Raw genomic sequence first — 19,331 nt, 5'->3', positions numbered from 1 at the left:
ATATGTTAATTTAATTAAAAAGTTTATTTTTAAAATTTTTATGTCATATTATATTTTTTTTTTTCTTTATAATTTGTAGATTTTTTTTTATTTTGTTTTCTTTAAATAATATAAATATATTTTTTAGACTATAACTTTTAAAAACAATAATCATGATTGGGATGATGAATTGTAATGATGCTTCTGATTCGGTAGAATTTTATTCTGCTCCTACATTAAAAAAGATGTCATCTGCAGAGGATACAAAATTATTTACAGAATTTAAAGATAAAGTACATATACAATATAGAGAAGGTATGATATTTAATATATATTTTTTAATCTTATATTTATTAGATGGAAGAAAGATGATTGATGGTGATTGTGAAGAAAAAAAAGAAGCTGATAAACTTTGGAGTGAATTAATTATGAGAAAAACAATTGATAGAAATTTTTCATTGTCAAGAGATGAAGTAGAAGAGGAAAATAAAGATGATAAAGATAATAAAGAAAAAAATAAAAAAAAGAAAAAATGTTGTAAAGATGGTAAAACTAAATGTCCATGTGAAAAAAAAGTGAATAAAAAATGATAACCAGTATCATTATGATTTATTAAACAAAACATTTATTTCCCAGTACCATATTTTTAATACTATCGTCCAGCACCATGATAAAATTTGATCTGTTACTAACTTAAAATTAATCTTTACAAGTTTATTTTTAATTTAATAAATGAATATCATTACATATATTCTACATTTCTAACATTTAATATAAATATAAAAAATAATTATCATTTTGTGTAAATTAAATTGTAAATGTATTGAAAAGTTAAACTAAAAATTTAATGTATAAAAGTTATTTGATTTATTACAAATTAAATTAAACTTTTTAAAATAAAAAAAAAGTAATTATGATATAGAAAAAAAGTCAATTTTATAAAGTTATATTTTAAAATTGAAATATTTTAATATTAACAGCGGTATGTTTATTTATTTAAAGTAAAATCAATAGGTTTTTTATTATTTAAACAACTAATAAATCATGATAAATGTTAAAAATCAAACTTTTTAACCTCAACTTATATATGATGACCTTTAATTTTTCAAAAATGTCACTTTTTTTAACTTTTTCTATAAATATAAACTCTTTTTACTTTTTAAAAATAAAATAAGACTTTTTAAAGTATTAGATAAATTACTATTTAACAAGTCTTTTATTTAAAATTTATAAAAAAAAATTTTTTAATAAAATTAAAAAAAATAGAAATTTATTTTTTTAAGTAAATATTTATGAGTAAATGCATGTCATGAAGATTGAATTATTATATTAATTAATAAAGTTTTATTTCAGTAAAAACAAGGATCATAAATTTGGTGTTTGTTGAACTCTAAATTCATTACTACTAAAAATATTTATTATCTCATTAATCTTTAATTAGTTAACATCACTAAAATAATTTATCAATATCAATTTTTTAAACAATTTTATATTAAAAAAAATTAACTTTTTATTTTATTTGATTTACCAGATTTATTTTGAGTTATTTTTTAATATTTTAAATTTTCCCCAGTTAAAATGCTAAAAATTATTTTAAATCATAACAAAATACCAAATCCGGCTTTTGTAGTTTAAGTAAATAGCTGTTAGCTAATTTTTTAAATACCCATTTATTATTGTTTTATCCACTATTTTTACTTATATAACCAATTCCAAAAATACATTAATTTTCGATCTAGAAAAAAAAAAGATATATTATTTCAAAAACAAATAAATTTATGTTTTTTTTTATTACTATTTTTTTGTTGTTGTACTAAAAGCAAAAATCAAAAAAACAACATAGATTTTAACACTTTAAATATTTACTCATAATATTATGATGTCCTAGTAAAGTGGTTAAAATTAAACATTTATATGACCAAAATAAGATTGATAACTTTATTATAAATCACCATCAATAGGTAGTATAATTATCATTAAAAAAATTAATTTTTATTTTTAAATTTGAGAAAAAATATTTTTAAAAAAAGTATTATAATTATTCTTTGACAATTTCTATTAAAAAAAACTTATAGTTATTAAAAAAAAAAATCTTGTCAATCATTGCTCTTTTTTTGTAATCATTTTAATTATAACATAATTTCAATTAAAAATTTTTTTTTATCAGTTAATGTGATCACGTGAAAATTATTAACTAAAAAAAAACATTTTAATAATTATGATTAATCTTTACATCGTTTGAAAAAAAAATTGAAACATACATACTGTAGTGAAATAATTTCTAATAAATGTCTTATTAAAAATTTTTTATTTAATACACATAACTATAGAAATAAAAATAAGGTATGAAGAATATAAAAAAATCAATTATAAAAAATTAATAAGGAACTTGTTAATTTTTTATTCATTACACGAAAAATGTACATATAATTTACAGATTTTAAAAACAAGAAATATATATTTTACAATAATAAGAAATTACTTTTACAATCCTTTTAAATCTTTTCTAAAGAGTTAAATGAGAAAACTGTGAAACTTTTTCCTTTACATTTCCACATTTCTCTTTATATAAGACAGCTAAACTAGGTCGAGTGTTAGCATATTTTGCACTTGGACTATCAACAGCTTCCATATCTTTACTATTTTTAGCATTTTTTAATTGATCAACCATGTAATCAGAATTCTTAAAGTCATCATCATTTACAACGGAAACTTTTTTCTTCCTGCTACTTGTATATTTATCTCTACCTGATTTTGGAAGAGATGGCGTTTTAAAATTGTTATCCAAATGAATTATTGTTTTTTTTGGTGATTCATCAATTATTGTACCAAATGCAGATGTTTGTACATTATGCCCACTATGTTGATTAGTAAGAAGCTGCTTCTGTTCAATTTTTATACAACAATCAATTTTCCCATCACTTATTAGTTGATTAGAACTTATTGTAGTATTAGATTTTTCCTTAACAGGTGAAGCAGGCCTTATTAATTTCATTGGTGATTTTTCAATAGATGTATCGAACATTTTACCAACAACATTAGGAATAAAAGATGTTGGAGATGATGTCTCTTTCCATGTTCCTGTACTTTGACGTTGAATGGCAGTTTTGGTTCTATTGACTTCAGAAGTAGATGTTTTAAAAATTTCAACTATACCACTAGGGCTACTAATTTGCATTTTAGTTGGTGATGAATCAGAGTCAGATTTTTTAACATAAGATGAAGCATAATTAGTATATGATTTAATATTTGACACAGATGTCGTTGGGGATTGAGTATTGTTATCTGTTAAATGAATGTTACCATCGCTACTTGGTGATCTTGATTTGTCTTTAGCTACATTTAAAAATGTATTTGTATTAAGGAGACTACCAAATGACGTGGTTGAATTTTTTGAATTAGATAATGATGATGTTTTGTTCCATCGTGAACTGTCATAATCTGGTGTTATACTTTCTCTTGGAGACATAAACAAACTTGTTGTAACTGGTGCCAATTTTTCAAGATCTTCTCTTGATAATGATAAATTGAATGTCTCTGGAGCATATGTTGGGGTAATATTATTTTTGTCTTTCTTTGTATTACTATTATCTGGAAGTAGTGGTGTTGCATTTCCACATACATATTTACACTTCTCAGTAACAATTGAATTTTCAGGCGTTGTAATATCTATTGAAAAATATTGCTCATGTTGAACAATGTCAACATCAATATTTATATCTTCATTTAAAAAGTTAGTCTCAATTTCAGTTGATGAATATTTCTTTTTATGCTTAATTAAATCATCCAAAGAATCATTATTTTTTGATTTATTCATTTCTGAACTGTTACGTTTAACTATTTTTGGTGAATACTTTAATGAACTACCATTTTCAACTAGTCCTAATAATGAATGACTGCTTTCAAATAGGTTTGATGTATCATTTCTTTGCATATTCATAACAGCCAATGGTTTACGTGAATCAGGACTCGAAAGGACACCATTATGAAATGAACTACTTCGAGCACAAAGATTATTTTTAAATAATAATGTGGATTCATCTGATTTAAACTCGAAAGAGTCATCGAAATTTTCATTATTAAGAAACTTGTTGCTTCTTGTAATTTTTGGCGTTTTTAATCCACTCTGAATAGAATTAGGTTGATTCCTTCTAAGGGTATTTCTACCAAGCATACTTTTTACTGGAGCTGTATTTCTTCGTGATCTATCAATTGTTAAAGCAACATCACGCTTCTTACCCTCGACAGATGCCAAATCTTTTACTGTAGTAAGATTTTGATTTTCAACATCATTTTTCTCACTTTCTAAATCTTTTTTACTACATCTTATTGTTGATTTCCTATTAAATTTTCCTGTAATAATAGGAATCATAACATCTGAATTATTAGAAATAGTAGTTGATTCATTTACAAATATTGATGTTTTATCATCCATTGGTTTAGTCAACAAATTAATTTTTCTAAACTTTTGTTGTCTAATATCTTTAAATGAAGAACGGTCAACAGGATATTTAAAAGATGCAATTTCTCTTTTAGTTACTTCAATAACATGATCAATATTTGGTGTAACCCCATTTCTATTGACATTATTACATCGCTTTATACTACTTCTACTGCTTCTCAGTTCGTGATCTAGTATCATAGGAGAAGGTAACTGTTCAGAAGAAGATGTCTTCTTTAATGAACAACTTTCTCGTGAATGATTACGAGAATATTGCGAACTTGAGCGACTTCTTACAGAACTTCTACTAGGTGATAGAAAGGCATCATTTAAATTCTGACTTGGAAGAGTATTTATAAAAGCATATTCTAATGGACCACCGGATCCTCTTCTTTGCCAGATGTTTGCCATAGTACTACTAGCAGTTGAAGCCAAATTAGTAATTGAATTTAGTACTTTAACAACAGAACTACTTCTTTTAGAAGGATTACTTTTTCTTTTTCCATAAGTAAAATCTTTCATTGACTTAACTGTACCTTTTTTATTGAAACGCCTAGTTTTGTCAGACATGTCATCGTTTAAACTATTACTAATAATAGAATGTTCAGAAAGACTTCGTGGAGATTTCCTAGAACTGGCATGTAACGAAAAATTTCTATTTATAGATCCAGAATTTTTTTCTTTAGAAGAATCTTCCGATTTAGCGTGACCAACACTTTTTAGCATCTTTTTTGAATAGTCATGACTGAAACTCTTTTCAAAAATATTGTCATTCGATGACGAAAAGTTACATTCTAAATAATCAGAAATACTTCCATCTTTATTTCTCATATCATTAATAGCAGTTGCAATATCTTTACCATTTGTAAGTCTTCTTCTAGGTTTTGCTTTTTGTTCATCATACGCAAAAAAGAATGCATTTTCTATTAAAAATTTTACTGCTCTAACTTTTGTTAGATTTGCTTTTTTTAGAGCTTCATATTGATGAGGATTCATTGAAGGAAAATTTCCAATTTTAGATTTTTTCTTTTCATTCCTTGAAGACACTCCTGTTTCTCTGAAAAAGGTAGGAGCGAATACAATAGCAAGATTTTCACAAGACATTGAATTGACATTTTCTTTTTTTGCTACATTATGAAGTTGTAAAAGAGTAAACATTAATGCACCATACTTTCTACTGTCAAGACTATGTAGAATTACACTTAAAGATTGCTTCATAGCTTTTGGTGGATTTTCATGACTTGCAAATTGCAAAATATGTTGTTGATGACCTTCTAGTATAGGATCTTCTATCTCCCTAAAAAATCTTTTAACCAAAGTACATAAATCATGTACACTATATTCTTTGTCCACAACCTGCCATCCTAAAAACAATGGCTTTGTCTAAAAAAAGTAAATATAAGAAATGTTGTCAAACATACGTCAAGTTTTTTAAGTCTTAATTGATTTCCTTCAACACGAAATATTCCTTGAACATCAGTATATTTCATCCAATTCAGCCTGTAGAAAGTTTCAACAAGAAAACTTGGAACATACTCCAACACAGGTTCATAACAATTACCTTTTCTTTTGGCAAGTTTTACATGATAAGAATTTAGATTTGCAAAGATGAGCTGTTGTGTATTTAATGCATTTTTTCCTACAAAAGCAGTTTCCATTGAATCAACCAACTCTGATACAGAATCACACTCATCATCCAAATACTTTTTTTCACTTAACATGCTTTCTTCACTATCCTCCATTTCTTTAAAATACTATTGATAATATATATTAAAAGTTAAGGAAGTATAAAAAAAATAGAAGATAGTCTTTATCCAAATTAATAAATTTTACTACAAATATTACTCCACTACAGTTGTAATTTCAATGACTAAAAACACAAATATTTAAATAATTACTTTTATAATAATTTAAAAATGATCAAAAAAAGACAGTATAATAACGTAAATTAAAATGTATGTTTTGCAATAAAATGAATATTGTGTATTGTGTGCCTCTAAAATTAGGGGATTTCACGCGATAAAACATCACTACCCTATTGACACTGTTCTATCGCGCCAATTTTTTTTAAAGTTAAATAGCACTTACTTTCTCTTTAAGAAAATAACCCTAAAATTTAGCGTCAAATTTTTTTAAGATCAAAAAAAAAATTATGGGTAATTTTTTTTCATATTATATGTTTACCTTACAGTATGAATATTAAAATTTTGTACAAGATACAAAATAATACTAGAATGACTAATTGAAATTAATTACGTATACCAAACATAAATCCTGTTGAAAGTGAAAATGAAACGTTTTTGTACATGAAACTGGAGGTAAGAAAAATTTTGTATCTAGATATAATAAAAGGTTAGTATAAAAAAAAGAATTAAAAATTCATATTTTATAATTATTTTAGACGGGAATTATTAAGTAAATCAACGCACTTTAAAAATTCTTTAATTAGATTTTAATTATTTAATAATTTTAAATAACAGAAGAAACATTAAAAATTTATTTTGAAAAAAAAAAATTTAATTAATAAAAGGTAATATAAAGAAAATAAGATCAAAATTTCCATATATATAAAAAATTGCAATATATAATATGAAAATAAAATTGATCATCAATCAAAACAATATGAATTGTTTAATAACATAATTTTACATTACCAAGATTTTTTATCACTAATAATAAAATTTTATATTGTCAACTTATCAATGGATAGAAAAGGAGTATATATATATAATGATTATTAAGGAGATAATTTGAAGATTTTAAAGTAATGGTAGAAGTAATATCAAAAGATCAAATGAAAGTATTTATATAATTCTGATAAAATAACTTCGTTGTTTCATTTGCTTTTATTTAATGTACCTTTTAAGTTATGCACATATTATTATACATTTAAATTGCTTAGGTATAATATTTAATAAATTAAATGAATATGAAAAAATAGAATAATTTGATGAATTTATTATAACTATGAAAGAAAAAAGAGTAGAGGAAAAATATAGATTATCATACAATAAATTATTTATTGCATTTTAGAGTATCAATAAAAATTAGGGAATTAACCAATAATTGTAATACATCAAAAAGATATTTGAATTTACATTTTATTAATTTTTTTCCATTAAAAAAATTTATGACTCTAATAAATATTTCTTACAATATCAGTTTTTTTTTTCTATTTAAAAGCAGTTGTTTGTCAAAAATATATTTAAATATTTTATTTATAGTTATAAAAGATTAAAAAGCTGTTTCAAATGTAATATATATATATATAACTGCATACAAGTAAGAAGTAACAATTGTGGCAAAAAGATACACTTTTGAAATCACCTACTTTGTTTTTTTTGTTGTAATATTGATTTGGATGCAAAAAAAGAAAAAAAAATGATGATAACTTGTAGAAGTGTTGATCTTTAAAACAAATTATTAATAATACATCATTAAAATGTTGTTAAATATTATCAAAGTTTCTCCTAGATGCAAATACAATAAACTTAATATATAGTACAGAAATAAAAGTATTTTAATCTTATACATTTGCTGATAATAATGACTAAATAATTTTACAATGTATAAATAGTAATGTTTGGACAGTCAAAAAAAAAGAGTGGTAATTATTTTTAAAAATTATAACTGAAAAAAAATATGTTTTTTTTTTAAATAAATTTACAATCTAATTTTTAAAGTAGTTATAGATAATGATCAAAGAAATAATGCAATTTAATGATAACAAAATGTATATAAAACTAGATGTAAAATTGAAAAAAAAATTTTTTAATGTAATACTTATGTTAAAAAATTAACATAAAGAGAAAATAAAAAAATTTTTTAATATAAAAATTTTTAAAAAAGTACCAAACTAATGACTAATAATAATTGTTTATGTTATAAAAAATACTTAAAAATAATGATATTTTATTAAAGTATATAATATTTATAAAAGGTCATAAAATAAAAAAACTAAATCCCAAAAGCTTTAAAAAAAACATGAAACAATGTCCCAAAAAAAAAATCTTTTTTAACTTATCATTTTTTTTGTAAACAACAATAACTACTAAAAATTTTAATTATATTTTATATACTTTGGAAATTAAAAATAATGTCAAAAGTTAAATGTATCAATGTTTATAATTTATTTAAAAAAAAAAAGAATCTTTTTTGTCTAGATTATATCATTTATTTAATATCTTTTATATTAAAATTTCAAATAGATAAAAGTTCAAAGAATATAAAATAATTATTATGTGCATTACATTTCTTTTAAGATTGAATGATATCGAGGAAAAATGTTAATGACAAAAACTTTTATAACACTTTTACTCATTATTTAGTTAATATATTATATGATAAGCTTATATTTATAGTAATATACTATAGTTTATAAATAAAATACATGAATAGAAAATAGTGGTTTGTTTAAATAAGTTTTATGGAAATTTTATTTTTGTACTTAAACTATAATCTATCTATCTGACATTACTATATCATTTTTGCTTTTATATTATGACAGATTTTTGATTATCATTGTTTGAAAATTTTAAACTATATATAATGAATAACAAAAAGTTGAGGCAAAATGATGCAAATAATAAATTAATATATTTATAGTTTGAAGAATGGGAATAATTTTTGCAGAAATATTAATAGTTTAAAATTACTTTTAAATATTTTGATAACATTTATTTTCTGATTGATAAAAAATAATGTCCATCAATAATGCACACATATAATAAGGGATTATTGTTTATTATGGAAATTATTCGAAAGTTATAATTTTTAAGTTATAAATTTTATTTATTTATAAAAAAAATTTTTTTTTTAAAAGGTAGCAAAATAGTAAATAAAATGGCAGCAATATTTTATATTTTATTGTTTAAATATTTATTAACCAAAATTGTAAACAACATTTAAACGCTTATATAAAACATATTTAAAAACAATTTTTATAAAATAATGCCAATAAAAGTAGCATACATTTCTGTGAAAAACGTTAAAAGTAAAAAGAATATAAATGGAAATGATGATTAACTGATAAGATAAAATATAAATAATAGGCGTCATGTTAAGATTAATCATTGTCGACTAAAATAAAAGTGTCTACAAATATGTTTAATATATAACAATTACTAATATTGTTTATTGGATTCATTTATTTTAGTAAAAGTAAATAATTTTGGTAAACCATTTGATAAATTGCATTACTAATACTTAGTGAAATAATTTATCATCAATCATATCATATGTCAGGGAACGTTCAAATATTCTAACTATTAAAAAAAATGACAGTACTAAATAATTGTTTTCTTTTTTTTATGCAAAATAATTTTTATTATTAACTTGCTGTTATTACATCAATGTATTTCTATAACATGTAATAATCAAAGTAATTTTTGCAACAAACTTTATTTATATATATAAAAATGCATATATTATTTACAAATTATCAGCATTTATATAATTATAGTTACAAAAATAATTAGTAAAAATATACAAAAAATATCATAAAATATAATATAATTAAGAAAAAAAATTATAAATTTATTATTATCTTTTCTTATTCAATAAACATCAATTGGTAGATTTCGTGAAAACAGGTATTTTTGAAATTTGCCCTAGAAAGCAATAATGATAGAAATAAAAAGAAAAACTTACTTGATAGAGGACGTCTAATTGGAGTGTTGTCATCTGATGATCGGTTACTACTACTAATAATACTATGTGAATTGTGTCTTTTTTGTTGAAAATTTTCCATTCTTCCAACAGTATGAGGTAATTTCTTTCCAATTCCATAAATTTCTAAATTTGTTTTACGATCCATTCTACAAGGATCATGTGTTTCAAGAAATTTTTCAAGTGTTACCCAACCACCTCCGACACGAACCATAATACTAAATTGAAGAATTCTTATAAATCTTTTAAAACCACCATCATTACCAAAATTATATGTAACACCATCCTCAGAAGTTGATATCTTTTTAATTTTATATTTTTCAGTACATTTACATTGTTGTGATTGAATCATAATTTCCTTTTCTATAATTTCTTTCTCTGTTTTAAGTGCAGACGTTTTATCAGATGGAACTTTTAAAGCTTGTAGAAATTTTTTTACATTTATCTTGTTTTTTCCTTCATCAAATACATCAGCAACTTTTTCCATTTCTTTTTTATTTGTTGGGAAACTTGATAACAAAAATGGTGAAATAATTTCTTCTCTAGAAAGATACCCTGTTCCTTTATCGTCAAAATTTCTAAACAAATCATTTATACGAAGTTTACCAAGATCATGCCACTTTATATATCTATTTCTCCATTCGGTAAAAGTAAAATTTGAAAGATTATTAGATTCTATAATATCATTTTTGGCATTTGACAAAGCTTCACCATATTCAAAAGATTTTTGTTGGACGGAAAGCCATTCTTTTAGTAATTTATTTTTTTCTTCAATTAAAAATTCTTTTCCAATACAACTATCGGTAACATTATCAATTTTTTCAAATAATCCATTAATTAAGCAACGTTGGTTTTCCATGTCTGATTTAACTAAAAGGTATTGTTGATAAGCAAATTCATGATCATCAATAAATGTTATATTTTTAGGATTATCAAGTTTGTTTAACTCAACAACATACTCATCAACCATCTTTCTATTATCATTTATTGATTTTTTGAGTTCTTCAAATGTTTCTAATTCTGATTCACAAATACATTGTTTCTCATCTTTCTTCAATATTGTATCATTCCATTTATATGAAAGATCTTCCAACATTTTAGTTAAATTTTTTTTACCTGTCAACGATGCTTTTGGAAGGTATTCTTTTATAGTATTATTGATTTCATTAAAATCTTCCTTTTTTTCATTAATTTGAGTTCCCAAAATTTTAAAAACTTCAATTTGTTCTTTCATAATATTATCTGTATGTTTGTTTAGTGATGATATTTTGTCATTTGCATCGTTAAGAAATTTATGAAGATTTTTACTTTTTTCATCAAGTAAGAAGGCTTTTTCTTTAGCATACATTAATTCATTTTCTTTATTAGAAATTAAACATTTCAATTTTTTCCAGTTTTCATCTAACTGCAAAAGTTTTATATCATTAGGAGTATTTTTTAGATTAATTAATTCATCCTCAATAAAAGATTCATGTGTTTTAAAGTCAGATTGTAAAAATGCATGTTCTTTTTCTAATTCTAAAATACTTTCGATATCTCCTAGAAAATTACCCTCATTAATATCGTTCTCCAATAATTTTATATAGTTTTCACACCACATTAGATAGTTGTTAATTTTATTATTATATTCTTCTTTCTTATTTAGAATTTCTTGTAATTCTTGATATTTTTTGTCTGCTAATTCTTTTAATTCATCCCACAAAGAAAATAATTTATCGACATCATTTCTATAACTTTTTTTTTCATTAGTTAAAGCTTCTGACTCTAATTCCAATCCTTTATTGTGTAATTTATTTATCAAATCACTGTGGTTTTTTATTTCCATACGAAATGCTTTGCATTTTTCAACAAGATCCTTAATTTCATTTGAATCTTTTCCAACCAAAGAAATATTACTAAGGGTAACCATTGTATCTCCAATCCAACCAACTTCATATGAAAGACTATCATAGAAACTAGTGATATCAGTTTGTTTTGTCTTTAAAATTCCATACTTTTCTTGCTTTTTTTTCTCAATCTTTTCCATTTTACGACCTATTTTAACAATATCATTTTTTAAAGTAATAGCATCCTTTTTATCACAAATTGCAATGGCATCTTCAGCCAATTTTTCTAAATATTTAAATGTTTTTCTATGACTATTTAAGTCATTTAAAAATTCATCAAATAAAGTTAACTCCTGAGACAAAATTTGCAGAGAACGAGATTCAGTATTTATATTCTCAATAAAATCTTCTGCATTTTCTACAAAAGTTTCTAATGAATTAATTGTTTTGGTTATTTCTTTTCCGTGTTCTAATGCTTTTTCAAGTTTCAATTTTTTTTCTTCAAAATCTTTTTCCAATTTAGTAATTTGTTCATTTAACAACGACACATTATTTTTATACCAAGCTCTTGGATCCGTTTCACTTTTTTCTAAACTCTCTTTTATAGTACTTATCTTTTTATATTCATTAAATTCGTCATACAATTGGTCAAATTTCTTTTTTTCCAATATAACATTTTTTTCCATTGCAGGTAAAGGCTGTGGTAACATTAACTTTTGTTCAAACTTAAGAAGTTCTTTTTTGATATCCTCAAACATCTTTAATATTGATAATGCTTCTTCCTTCATAAATTCTAATTCATGATATTTGTTATTCCATGAAGTTTTTAAATTATTATATTTATCTGACATTTCAGTTACTATTTTCACTACTTCATTTATTAAGTACATTTGACTTGGGAGAGATTTTTTAATTTCATCAATTGACTCTCCATGACTTTTTATATCATCTTCAAGAACATTAAGTCTGCAAATTTCGAGATCTATAATTTTAACATCAGCATACTTAACATCCTCCTCGTCAATACATTTCTGAATACTATCTATCCAGTTTATAGTTTCATTAATAACTTGAATAAAATCTCCACGTTTAAGAAGGACATTGTCTAATTCATTGCTTCTGGTTTTGAAAAAAGAAGTTAAATTTTTCCATCGACTTTCCAAATTGAAAAGGAGTTGACCTTCATACATATGAATAAGATTAATATCATTATTTTTTATATCATCTAAATGTTTACGTAACTCCTTCATAATAAATGTTTTTTCATCCATTTCAACTAAAGTATCATTTATCTCTGACAATTCACTTTGCATTTGATCAAGAGAAATTCCTACAATAGGTTGTAAACGATTCATAATTGTTTCAAGTTCCATTATATAAAAATTCATTTGATTAACTTTTTCATTGAATATTTTGACATCCTCTGTATCTCTATTATCAGAAGATACATCAACAACACCAAAACTTTCATGAAGTTGTTCAACTTTTTTTTCATCAAATTCTTCTGCAAGTTTATTTAAAATTTCCCAAGCATCCTCAAATCGCTTATTTAAATTACTTCGTGTACAATTTATTTCAGAAAGCATATTTTGATTATCATGATCTTCAAAAAATTTATCAACACGTTCCATAACAGCGTTCCAAAAATCTGATTGACGTTTTATATTTTCACAATGATTTTCTAATTCTTTTGCATATACATCAATATCTTGAGTACTACAATCTGGAATAGATTCTTTCAATTCATTCATACTTTTTAAAAAAGAATCAAACCATTCATTTAGAGATTTTGTATTTTCATTTAAAGTATCACATAATTCAAAAGCTTCTTGAAGTTCATAAAGTCTAGTCTTTGCAAAATCAAATGACTTTTCAATAAAATCATTGGCTTTTTTAATATGTTCACTTGTTTCTGGAGAAACATTCTCCTCATCATATGATAATACATTTAAGACAAACTCTTGTTTCTTAGATTCCATTGTCTCAAGTAATTTAGTATGCTCATCCAATTCATTTTTCAATAAGTCTGTTTTAATTGTTGATGGTTTATCTTTAAAAGAATTAACAATGTTGAAGAATTCATCTGTATATTTATTTGTTTTATCCTTAGTTTTATCATCAATAGTAGAAAAATCTTCTGTGGTTTTAAATGAAAGATTATGACATAACAAAGATAAGTATGTAATAATACTTTTATCATCAGGGTTTTCACAATCAACATCCTCTGGATCAAGAAGGCATGGAACATTATATAATTTATTAGCAGTATCAAATGCTAACTTTAATCTTTGTTTAGAAGTAAAATTATCATTAAACCATAAATCTTTTGGAAGTGCTTTAGAATTTTGATTTGATATAATTCCACAAAATGCTTTACCATCTTTCCATGATGAGGTAAAATTAATCACAGGAATTAATTTACTATAATCACCAAGAGATTGTTGTGCCCACCTTAATAAAGCACCCCGAACTGTAATAGCTTCTTTGTCATTATTTGTATTGGATATATTCTCTTTGTCTAACTGATTATTATTATCTACTTTTGAATCATTATTTTTTGATTTAATTTTATCAATACAAGATGTTTGATCTATTTTTGTTTTAATAAATGATAATTCAAAATGAAGAATTAATGTCCAAATAAGACCTAAAGTTAATTTTGGATTTCCTTCATGTATATCTTCAGTACGAATATTAACAAGTTTTACACCATAATTTTTAAGGTGTTCTAAACATCCTGTAATATTTTGTAATGCATGGAAAGGTGTCCTCCCTGTTGATTTAAGCTAAAAAAAAAAAAGAAAAAAAATATATTCAAAAAATAAAAAAAAAAAATTATTATTATAACATACTAATGATGAATTTGTTAAAATATCTATTAAATGTGCTAAATGTATACCATCTCTAAGATCCATAAACAAATTTTCAATACTATAACCATTCTTATTAAGATGACTATTAACCCATTTAGTAAAAGTCTTTTTTTGGATAGCTGCTCGCTCATCTAAATATAAAAGAAAATGATATTAATGTTATAGAAATAAAATTACCTAAAATTATAGGTAAAAATAAATAAATAAAACTTACCAGCAAGTTTTTCACGATTATCCTCAATAGAAGTAATATTCTGATTATACGAAGAACAATTTTTAGACATATTATAACTATAAAAAAATAAAATCAAATATAAAAATTTTTTTAATTAATTATAAAGATAAATAAAATTCAAAAAAAAAATTATAATCTTTTTTTTTTATTAATTTAGAAAGAAATAAAATTTGATTACAAATTTTGTCTGGGACAAAAAAAAAATATATGATAGAAATTTTAAATGTATGATAATATAATAAATAAAAAAGACTGTATAAAATGATTGCTTTTCTGTCTATTAACAATATATTATAAAAGGCGCCTACAACATCTGATTATATATATATATATATTAAATAAAGGTATAGTGTGGTATAATGGCAATGTGGATAAATACAAGGGTTAAAAAAAGAGATAGCTATTAAAGAGATACAGAATAATTGTAAGTTTTGGTTTATAATTTATTTATAGGAGGCTAAAGTTCATGTGAAATTAAGATGTACGTAGTTGTTATTTGTGATGTGAATATATACAATTTTTTTTTCATTGTTATTTATAATTGTTAAAAACAATAAAAAGTATATTTTTTATTATTTAAAAGCATTTGTATTAGAAATAACAAAATTTCAACATAACATTTTATGTTATTATTATTTAATGGTATAAATTAATAAAAATTTTAAAATAAACATAAAAGAAATATGAAAGGTGGACTGTTAAAAAAGTCATTGAAACAAAAGTTTTGACAAATAATCTTTGTCAATTCTTTATGTTTCATAGTATAAAATTTTGATATGTTTTTATAAAAAAAAAATATATTTATATATTAGATTGTTGACTTTTAAAAATAAATTGGTCAAATAATGCTTTAAATATTTATCATTTATATAAGTATAAAATATTATTTTTATGTATATAAAATGCTTTATAAGTTTATTTTAATAACACTTTTTGTATTTGGTAAATGTTATTTTGATTTTAATGGTTATTCACTATATGACATTAAATTAAGAAATAAAGAAGATTTAAAACTTCACAAAAAACTAGATGAAAAGTTTCCAAATCAACTTGCCTTTATATTTGATAGAATAATACCTGGAAGTCACCTTCAAATTTTTGTATCACCAAATGTATCAAATGTTTTGAATAAGTTTCTTTCAAAAATAAATGTTAGTTATAACATTTATAGAAGAGATTGGAATAAATATATAAATATTATTAAAAATGAAAGATCAAAAGATTTCTTTGATTTGAATAAATTTAATTCTTATAATAAAATAAGAAGTTATTTAAAAAATTTATCAGAAAATAAATCATCATTAGTATTTTTTAATAGTTTAGGAAAATCATATGAAGGTAGGGAAATTAACTATCTTAAAATAGGTTATCAAAATAATAAAGAATATAAAAGAAAAAGTATAATTGTTATTGAAGGTGGAATTCATGGAAGAGAGTGGAGTTCAATTTCTTCATCACTTTATATTATAAATAAATTTGTTAAGAATTCTAAAAAATATGAAGAAATATTAAAAAATATTGATATTATTGTAATACCATTAGTCAATCCAGATGGATATGAATATTCAAGATATATTAAAAGATTCTGGAGAGGAAATAGAAACATTTCATTAAATAGTGAATGTGGCGTTGATATTAATAGAAATTTTCCTTTTAAATGGTGTAAAATTGATAGTGAATGTGAAGAAAATTCTGGTGTTTATCCTGGATCTGAAATCGAAACTCAAAATATGATTACTTTTTTTGAAAAGTATAAAAATAATATTAAATGTTATTTATCATTACATAGTTATGGTCAATACATCTTATTTCCTTGGGGTTTTAAAAAAGAACCTTCAGCAGCATATTTTAGAGAAACTCATAAATTAGCAACTAAAATGAAAAGGGCAATTCAAAATAATTGTAATAAAATTTATACTATAGGTCAAGTATCAAATATTATATATTCAACATGTGGTAGTAGTACTGATTTTGCCAAAAGTTTAAATATTAAATATGTGTACACAATTGAATTGTCTCCATCAGATAATGAAGAAAGTTATAAATTTCAAATGCCTGAAAAACATATATCTGAAATTGGTGAAGAAGCATTTATAGCTGTTTTAGAAGCTTGTAAACAAGTAAATAATGAACACAAATTAATTTAATAAAATTAACAAAACTATAAAAATAAGTTTTTTTATTGTTCTTATATTATATAGATTCCGTTTATTTCTATCGGTTTAATAATTTTTTTATTAAAAATTTAAAATATTTTATTTTTTAATTACAATGAAATGAAAAGAAAAAAATTTACAATTTGATTGATTTTTGGTCATTAAAATAAAATGAAAAATTAATTAATTATTATTCAATAATATTTCAGAAGTAAAATATAATAAAAAGTTTAAAAAATAAAACAAAAAAATTTAATATTTTTAAACTATACATTTATTAATCATATACCATTGTGTGGGACCTTTACATGCAATTTACAAATATGTTCTGATACTCAATCTTTTAAAATACCAATTGAAATAAATAACAAATTCTTCAAAGTAAATGTAATCATTTCAAAGTACCATAAAATATTGTTTAAAAATTTTCAAAGAAATGACATACTTTAAATTTATTTTTAATATATTTATGTTTAAAAAATATTATTATTAAAAAAAAATGTATGGGTTTTTAAAACATTTTTAATAATAAAAGTAAATATTATTTCTTATATTAAAATATTATTTAAATGATCTTTTCTATGCTTGGTTTAAATATTATGAATGATAATTTATTAATGTCAAAAAAATTTTTAAAAATAAATAAATTTTTTCACAATTTAATTACATAATAATTAAAATTTATTAATTAAAAGTTTATTGAAAATTTAAATGTTATTCAATGATGTAATTTAATAAAGTGTATGTGATCAAATTAAAAAAAAATGTAACAACTAAGAAAGAATGTCATGGTTATCTGTGTAAATATTAAATGAGGAAAATTTTTTGCAATTAAAATATACCAAAATAATTTAATTTTAAGAATATTATTACTAAAAAATTTCAACAATCAAATAAGATTGTTATCTATACAATAATTATTTTTTTGTCTTCTTTATAGCTTCAACATTTTTCTTCATTTTTTCCATATCAGACTTGTATTTCTCCTTTATTTTTGCCATATCCATTTCACTGATTTGCTCTTTGACAGACTTCGTCTTCCTACCAGTAATTGTATTTGTGGCTTTCGTAGGTTTATTTATAACTTTTTCAATTGGAGGTAACTGTTTCTGAACATCATTTTTTTTATTTTGAGCACGGTTTGATGTATTTGTTTTTTTAGAAACAGAATTCCTAGTAATTCTTCTAGTTACTTGTTGATTTTCTTCTTTTTTTTCATCTACCACTTCCATTATGTCAATATTTGGTTTGGTACTAGATTCTTCTTCATTCTTTCTTTCATATTTTTTTTGTTCTTCATTCTTTTCTTCTTCATCCTCTTCTTCTTCTGATGAACTAATATCCATTTCAGCTAACATAATCCTTTCTAAATCATTATCACTAATTTCACCATCGTCAGGTTCTTTTACACTTTCTATTTTTTTTTCTTTTTTTTCTTCCTTCTTTTTATCTTTATTATTTTTTGTATTAGTTACTTTTTTTTTCGATTTACTAGACAAACCAATTGTGTCATATGCATCATCTAAATCAAAATTATTGATAGCTTCAGCACTTTTCTTGTCTAATTTACCACCAATTTGACCCGCTTTTATTTGCTTTATAATACTAAATGTAGACATTAACATCTTTTTACACAATACAAACTGTTCCATAGATTTTCTAAAACTTTCTTCTTTTTTCAAAACTTCAGCATACTTTTTTCTCGTTTCTGACAATTCTGTTAATGTCTCTCCAACTTTTTTTCTAACTTCACCAAGTGATAATATAAGATCATTATATTGACTATTCATTTCTTCATTTTTTATTTTCAAATGTTTATTACTAGAATCTAATTCATCTTTTTCTTTTGATATTCTTTCAATAATTTTTCGTTGATTTAAAATATATTGTGATTGTTCATCGTTTAATTTTTTTAAACTTGCTACCTCAGCCATATCTGAAGCTGAACGATTTTTTTGAGTTGACATTCGTTTTATTATAGCATAAGCATCTAAGGCATTTTGTTGAAATTGCTTACATTTTGAACATCCTTCTTCGGGATCAATCATAATTTTGTCTACATTTTAGAAAAAAAATAATTAAAAATGATTTTTTAAGAAACTTACATAGTAATAAATAATCAAGGTATTATACAGAAAAAGTTTTTATTAATAA

General features: G+C 22.7%; 5 protein-coding genes across 5 annotated transcripts; 2 read left to right on the top strand and 3 right to left on the bottom strand.

Annotated features, from left to right (window-relative positions):
* Window positions 1-161: 161 nt before the first annotated feature.
* SRAE_2000373800 (Hypothetical protein) lies at window positions 162-569 on the top strand (the record flags this gene model as incomplete). The annotated part of the gene is made up of 2 exons (XM_024654967.1): window positions 162-294; window positions 337-569. The coding sequence occupies 2 exons, from the start codon at window positions 162-164 to the stop codon at window positions 567-569; spliced, it is 366 nt and encodes a 121-aa protein (XP_024508286.1).
* A 1,916-nt stretch (window positions 570-2,485) lies between these two features.
* On the bottom strand, window positions 2,486-6,162 carry SRAE_2000373700 (Rho GTPase-activating protein domain and Rho GTPase activation protein domain-containing protein; the record flags this gene model as incomplete). The annotated part of the gene is made up of 2 exons (XM_024654966.1): window positions 2,486-5,803; window positions 5,842-6,162. 2 exons carry the CDS (start codon window positions 6,160-6,162, stop codon window positions 2,486-2,488), a joined length of 3,639 nt encoding a protein of 1,212 aa, XP_024508285.1.
* Window positions 6,163-9,985: 3,823 nt separating this feature from the next.
* SRAE_2000373600 (Short stop) lies at window positions 9,986-15,070 on the bottom strand (the record flags this gene model as incomplete). The annotated part of the gene is made up of 4 exons (XM_024654965.1): window positions 9,986-10,029; window positions 10,070-14,699; window positions 14,766-14,917; window positions 15,001-15,070. The coding sequence occupies 4 exons, from the start codon at window positions 15,068-15,070 to the stop codon at window positions 9,986-9,988; spliced, it is 4,896 nt and encodes a 1,631-aa protein (XP_024508284.1).
* An 853-nt stretch (window positions 15,071-15,923) lies between these two features.
* On the top strand, window positions 15,924-17,168 carry SRAE_2000373500 (Peptidase M14, carboxypeptidase A domain and Proteinase inhibitor, carboxypeptidase propeptide domain and Proteinase inhibitor, propeptide domain-containing protein; the record flags this gene model as incomplete). Its single annotated transcript, XM_024654964.1, has 1 exon — window positions 15,924-17,168. One exon carries the CDS (start codon window positions 15,924-15,926, stop codon window positions 17,166-17,168), a length of 1,245 nt encoding a protein of 414 aa, XP_024508283.1.
* Window positions 17,169-18,094: 926 nt separating this feature from the next.
* On the bottom strand, window positions 18,095-19,225 carry SRAE_2000373400 (Hypothetical protein; the record flags this gene model as incomplete). The annotated part of the gene is made up of 2 exons (XM_024654963.1): window positions 18,095-18,699; window positions 18,748-19,225. The coding sequence occupies 2 exons, from the start codon at window positions 19,223-19,225 to the stop codon at window positions 18,095-18,097; spliced, it is 1,083 nt and encodes a 360-aa protein (XP_024508282.1).
* Between the last annotated feature and the right edge of the window lie 106 nt (window positions 19,226-19,331).

Source organism: Strongyloides ratti, assembly GCF_001040885.1.
Source record: "Strongyloides ratti genome assembly S_ratti_ED321, chromosome : 2".
In the NCBI taxonomy this organism is placed as follows: Eukaryota; Metazoa; Nematoda; class Chromadorea; order Rhabditida; family Strongyloididae; genus Strongyloides; species Strongyloides ratti.
This window is presented reverse-complemented; position numbering and strand designations above follow the sequence as displayed.